This window comes from Armigeres subalbatus, unplaced genomic scaffold (assembly GCF_024139115.2).
Source record: "Armigeres subalbatus isolate Guangzhou_Male unplaced genomic scaffold, GZ_Asu_2 Contig1997, whole genome shotgun sequence".
NCBI classification, from domain to species: Eukaryota; Metazoa; Arthropoda; class Insecta; order Diptera; family Culicidae; genus Armigeres; species Armigeres subalbatus.
Window position 1 is genome coordinate 67,706 of NW_026942833.1, and position 6,356 is coordinate 74,061.

At 45.2% G+C, this 6,356-nt stretch overlaps 1 protein-coding gene across 1 annotated transcript; it reads left to right on the forward strand.

Annotated features, from left to right (window-relative positions):
- Positions 1-699: 699 nt before the first annotated feature.
- Positions 700-2,052, forward strand: LOC134203622 (uncharacterized). Its single transcript, XM_062678511.1, has 2 exons — positions 700-1,109; positions 1,182-2,052. The coding sequence occupies exons 1-2, from the start codon at positions 700-702 to the stop codon at positions 2,050-2,052; spliced, it is 1,281 nt and encodes a 426-aa protein (XP_062534495.1).
- The last annotated feature ends 4,304 nt before the right edge of the window (positions 2,053-6,356 follow it).

Here is a 6,356-nt window from a genome sequence, read left to right on the forward strand (position 1 = left end):
ATGGGTCAACTACAGTGAGGACTGTTCCTCAGTCGAATGGCACGGCTCCTGCGACGCTTCAGATAGCGCATACGGTGCTTGTTTGTACCTGTACCACTTCTGATGGTTCTGTTCGTGTTCAGTTAATGATGTCAAAGTCCAGAGTAGCACCACTGGAGGATTTGAAGAAGAAGAAGCGCAAGCTTTCAACGCCCCGTCTCGAACTTTCGTCCGCACTGCTCCTCAGTCATCTTTACGAGAAGGTCAGCCAAGCTACCCAATTGAAAATTCCGTCGTTTTTCTGGACTGATTCCAACATTGTCAAATTTTGGATTGCGTCGACTCCATCGCGATGGCAAACCTTTGTCGCGAACAGGGTGTCCGAGATCCAGCACCTGACGAAAGGTGGTTTATGGAATCATGTTGTAGGAATCGAAAATCCAGCCGATGTTATTTCGAGTGGCATATCAGCCGCTCAATTGGAGTACTAATCACTTTGGTTTAACGGACCTGTTTGGTTGCGTCAAGAACGAAACTTCTGGCCCGTGAACGCTGAAGTTGCTGTTGAACAGCTAGATCCAACTACCCTCGAAGAACGCAAAATCGTAGCACTACCGCTGCAAGCAATTCTGCCCAGTGAAATATTCTCGCTACGCTCGTCGCTGTCGTCGAGGCACTAGAAGGGTCGGATTAATCACCTCGCAAGAAAATGAAGACGCCATGCTACATCTAGTTCGGCTATCACAAAAAGAAAGCTTTTCGCAAGAGATAGCAAATCTGTCCAGTGGGACTCAAATTAAAGATTCCTCCGCAATATCGCCATTGAATCCTATGCTGCAGGGTGGAATACTTCGCGTTGGTGGCCGGCTCCGGAACGCTGCTGTATCCGAGAATCGGAAGCATCCAATGATCATCGACCATCGTCATCCTCTCGCTTCGCTGGTAATCCGCTACTATCATTTGAAGATGCTTCACTCCGGACAACAAGTTATCATTGCTAGCACCAGAGAAAGGTTTTGGATCCCGAACATACGTAAACTGGTACGGAAGGTCTTGCACGAATGTGTCACCTGTTTCCGTATCAAACCCAGATGCCATGCGCAATTAATGGCAGAACTCCGTCAGAAAGAGTGAACCCCGCTCCGCCGTTCCAGAAGGTTGGTGTGGACTATTGTGGACCTTTCTTGGTGTCCTACCCGCAGCGTCGGAGACGTTGCTGTATTTGTGTGCCTCGTTGTGAAGGCAATCCACGTCGAGCTTGTCGCAGATCTCACCACGGAGGCATTCCTGGCGGCACTTAAACGTTTCTCTGCTCGTCGAGACCGTCCGGCTTTCATAATGTGCGACAATGCAGAGAACTTCGTCGGGACCAAGCGTGAACTTCGTCGACTGTTAAATCTTTTCGAGCAGGAGCAGTTTCAGAACTCTGTGGCATGCAATGCCGCAGCTGAGGGTTTTGAATTTAAAGGGTCTCCAGCAAGGTCTCCAAACTTCGGTGGTCTCTGGGAAGCAGCCGTGAAGAGCTTCAAGACCACTTTCAAAAAGGTCATCGGAACGCGAACGTTGCAGTACGACGAGATGCAGACAGTTCTCACTCAGATTGAGGCAGTGTTGAACTCTAGACCGCTTACTCCAATCAGTAATGATCCTGGAGACTTCGAAGCCCTTACTCCAGGACACTTCCTGGTGCAACGTCCGTTGACAGCTATCGCTGAACCTTGTTTGGAAAACATTCCAACAAACCGTCTTTCCATTTGGCAGCGAGCTCAAGCATATTCTCAGCAAATCTGGAAGAAGTGGATCACACTGTACCTTTCCGACCTGCATAATCGGACGAAGTGGACAAGGCTACGAGACAACATAGCTGTTGGAACAATGGTTCTATTGATGGACGAGCGGCTTCCGCCGCTGAAATGGAACCTCGGTCGAGTCACCGAAGTGTTCCGAGGCTCTGATGACAACATTCGCGTGGTAGACGTACAGACTAGCAGTGGGGTATATCGTAGAGCAATCTCGAAGATTTGCATACTTCCGATAAGGGACAACGCAAATTCTTCGAACGATGAGACATAATTTGCCTTCACCGGTGGTGCTTCGGCACCCGCGGAGGTCCCAGTGGCCTCCGCATTCCAGTAAGTCTTTGTTTTCCATCATTTTTGCAAAAAGTAATCGAAGTTTCATACCCCATAGTCGTTGTTCTACCCGGTCCCGGGTCCCCGGGACACTGCTCCGTCTGAAGCCAAGTCGTCATCAGTCTATTGTTCCCCTTTGAAGTCCAACGTTCCGAGGTACAAGCATGCTTTGGTGATGGTAGATGTGCTCGTCAGTCAAGATCCTGTGAAGTCCCGTCCGTCTATTCGATGCTCAAACCGAGAATCCCGCATATTTTTGGGTCCATCGGCTCAAGCGTAATTCGATACTGATCCCGTCCATTTTGACGAGGTACTATCTGGCAACCCTCTCTGGTCCAGCATTCCCAGTGTCAATCGGAGTTTGGCCAACCCAACGATCGTTCCTGGTGTCATCCGGATCAGCCTGTTGAAGCGGTATAAGCTCACCGCAACCGTCAGAATCCATCCTAGACAACTTTAGTCAGTATTGCAAGCAGTTTTTTCGCCCGTTGCAACATCGAACCGCCGTTGGAGGCGGCCGCGGAGGCCATGGGGCCTCCGCTTCCAGGAAAGTCATTTTTGTTCTTGTTAATCCATTTAAAAAAGCACCCTCTCATATGTTCCAGCGAATGATGCCCGTTTCCCCGTCGACTTCGAGAACAACCACAGGACACCCAACTAACCACTCCACCGTCTATTGATGTCCGTCATCCGAAGAAGGAATCGAGTGAACTCTGAAGGTGGCCACGGAAGCACACTACCAAATCGTCGTCATCAATCAAGTCGCTGCATCGTAGAATACTTCAAGACATCCGTCAGTCCCGTCAAGAAGCAAAGCCGAGATCCGGAGCAACAAGAAAGCTCAACAGCCATGCAGCGTTTCGTACCATCGTCATCTACCAAGTCGCAGAACCGTAAAAACCGAAGCAGAAAGCCGCCGAGATCACGAAAAATCCGTAGAAGAAAGGCTGTAAGCCAGTCGTGTTGCAAGCAGCATTCCAGATCAACCGTCGAAAATGAACACCGCCGAATAGAAGCAAATCGAAGTGTGAATGTAAAAGTGAACTTAATTTATACTAGTCAGTAAGATTATTATTCAAGAAATTCGCAAGTAGTTAGTTTTGAAATCCGTAGCTTTCAAGGTGGCCGGCTATGTTTGGGCCTAAGCAGAAATTACAAATTTTGATCTTATGTAGCGAGAGCCACCCTAGGCACGTTGTCACTCACTCTCTTATCAGCCACAATTAGTTGTTATCTACACATCCATATCCAACTAGGTAGACATAGAAGAGATAGTGCCGCTCGCCTCTCGATCGCTCAAACCGTCTCTACGGTATAGAAGCAGCAGAGCGAACGAGGGCAGTTAGTTAGAAATAAACCATTCCCGTGTTCGGTCAAAATAAAATCTCCGTCGCGTTCGATAGTTACCTACAATAAACAGCACTTGTACTTTGACCCGCAAATAAAGTGTGTTCTGAATCGCGAAATAAAGTTTGTTGAGTGACCGTGAAAAAGTGACTATTCTATTAGTGACAATATCACCGCGCGCCTTTTTATGATACCGCGTAATTAGTCCGGACGTTGTATGTGCGCAAACAGTTAGATTTAGAAGGAATATCTGAAGTCTCCAGCTTCCTTCTATTTTTCCCGCGCTTGGGCAGGACGGTCTTGAAACCTTGTTTCTTTGAAGGAAGTGGAGAATTCAGAGATTCTCCCTTCCTCTTGTTTTTATTAATGCCCATGGCTGAGCGTGGTGACGTGACCTTCTAAGAGGTTTTTCCCAGAACGGTGTCCCTGCAGGATTACCACCGCTTGTCGGAATTTTACTTCCGCAAACGGGTCCAACGTAAAACGAAGGCACGGGTCCTTGCAAGAATCGTAACGGGATCAGTGGGTACAAATAGCGCTGAGAAGCACTGTTGAAATTAAAATAGCTTCGGGCAGTATTAAAAACTTCCTTCAGCAAAGAGAGAAAATAGAACCGCACAGCACGAAAGCACGATGCGGTCTGAAAATTTTTTAAGCCCCTAACGCAATAAAACGGAACGGCGACGAAAACGGAAAATTTGACAGTTAGTCAAATTTGCCGTTTTCGTCGCCGTTCCGTTGTATTGCGTTTGGGGCTTTTCCAAGTTCGTTTATTTGGTAGGCTCAGGCGTGTATAACACTTTACGGAGCCACGTTTCTTTGTGATATGTACAATCGACATATTCTTATTATTAAATTAGTAAGAGAGGGAAATAAGCCAACGTACTCGTGGTGACTCGAGGTTAGGTTTACAATGTTTAAGGATGGACGGGGATTAGAATTCGAGAATCAGGGAATCATCATAATCAAGGAATTTCAGCAGCTCATCCGGTCATTTGGCGTCGGGGACGATGTGGTGTGTCGTCGTGCTCGAAGAATGGTTCGACTGGGAGCATCTTTGAAGCAAAAGAAAAAAAACAAAAGTATTAGACTTTTATGTCAGAGGAACAAAGAAAACTATAGATGGCTTGCATATAATCCACATCACGGACCCCCAAAATACCTCTTATCTCCTGGAAGGGTTGTTTACCTCGGGCCACAAGGGTATCCAATAATTGCTCTCTGGAGACGTCGTTTTCCGAGCAGAACCAAACTACGTGATCGATGTCATCATAACCGGCTCCGCACCTACCTAAGTTGCTATCGACAAGGTTTATTCTGTACAGATGTGCATTTAGTGAATAGTGATTAGACATTAGTCTCGACATCACGCGAATGAAGCCTCGACTTAAGTCCTCACCTCTGAACCACGCTCGCCCAGAAACTTTTGGAATTATGGAAAATAGCCACCGTCCAAGTTCGTTGTGTGTCCAATTTCTTTGCCAACTATGAAGAGTACTCTGACGGACTAATGGGAAAAACGAACAGTGGGTAATGTCTGTGACATAACCGCTAAGTGGACGTAGGACTTGACTTGACCATGCCTTTAAAATACATAATATGTCCAAATTTCTCACATCAACTATTTTGGATAAATAATCGGCGTTGCATACCATTCCTTGGCAAAATCTTCTCATCAAACCGACACGGAAATCAAATCTACCTCAAACCTCGAACCTCGTGGGCCAATCAGCTAGTGTCTTGTATCCCGCTTCTTTGTCAGCCAAAGCGTCACCATCATCAACGCGTTCGAGAAGGGCTTCTTCTTTTTTACGCTTGTTGCTCGCTGCTGGCGTCTATTTTCTAACGGGCCAATAAGCCGGGCAAGCGAGCTTAGAATTGCAGTTCAGGTGAGAAGTACGTGTTCTTTTCTGAGACAACATTGTTAGTAGTAGAAGGAAGGAAACACCCGGAAACAATGTTTATCTACATATTTTTAGGTTATCAAATTTTAAAAAACACACCAGCGCCTCCTAAAGGCCGTCATGATACATTATATTTTAAAAATTAAGTAATAGCATAATAATAATAATAATAACAATAATTGAAATTGAAGTTGGAGGGCCAAGCCGGCCGATCACTGTACATGTATAAAAATGATTGTAGAACAAAACATGTTTTAAATAAAGAAGAATTTTACTACTACTACTCTACATATTTTTTTATCAATGCCAAAAAATCCAACATTTGATGAAAAATCGATTGATAGTTTATTAATGTTTGAGCTGTTATCGGTGTTTTTTCATCCAAATATGATTATGTGAGAGATTTGGACATCTTATGAATCTTTAAAGGCATGGTCAAGCGAAGTCCTTCGTTCACTTCGCGGTTAAATCAGAAAAATTATCCACTGTTAGTTTTGACGCTGTTTATGAAAATCACGCATAAAATTTTATCTCTAGAATATTGGATTGGCACCCAAGCACAATTTCTATCCCGAAGGGTTGTCACGCAAGCTAATTAAATTTTTAAAACGATTCTACTGCGAAAAACTCTTTAGTCGATCTTGAAAACTTGAGATCGTAGAAAACTTGATCAATGAATCGTCCACTTTGAACGTACAGGGGCACACTAGAAGTTAACTTTCTGAAAGCAGTGTGGCGAAAGGCATCTAAGGTTCGATTTCTCAAATTTAAGCACCTTAATCAAAAAAAATATTTGGTAGGCGTACTAGCGAACACCATCCATCATAACCGGTACCATATAGTTTTTCATGAAAAGTTCCTAATTTTGAGAAAACCCGCGTTAGATGTCTTTCGCCACATCAATTTCTGGAGGATAACTCATGCCGGCTATTTGCGCATATACGATAGCGCCTGGCTGTGGAAGTGGCGGGTAGAAAATCAGCCACTGTCAATA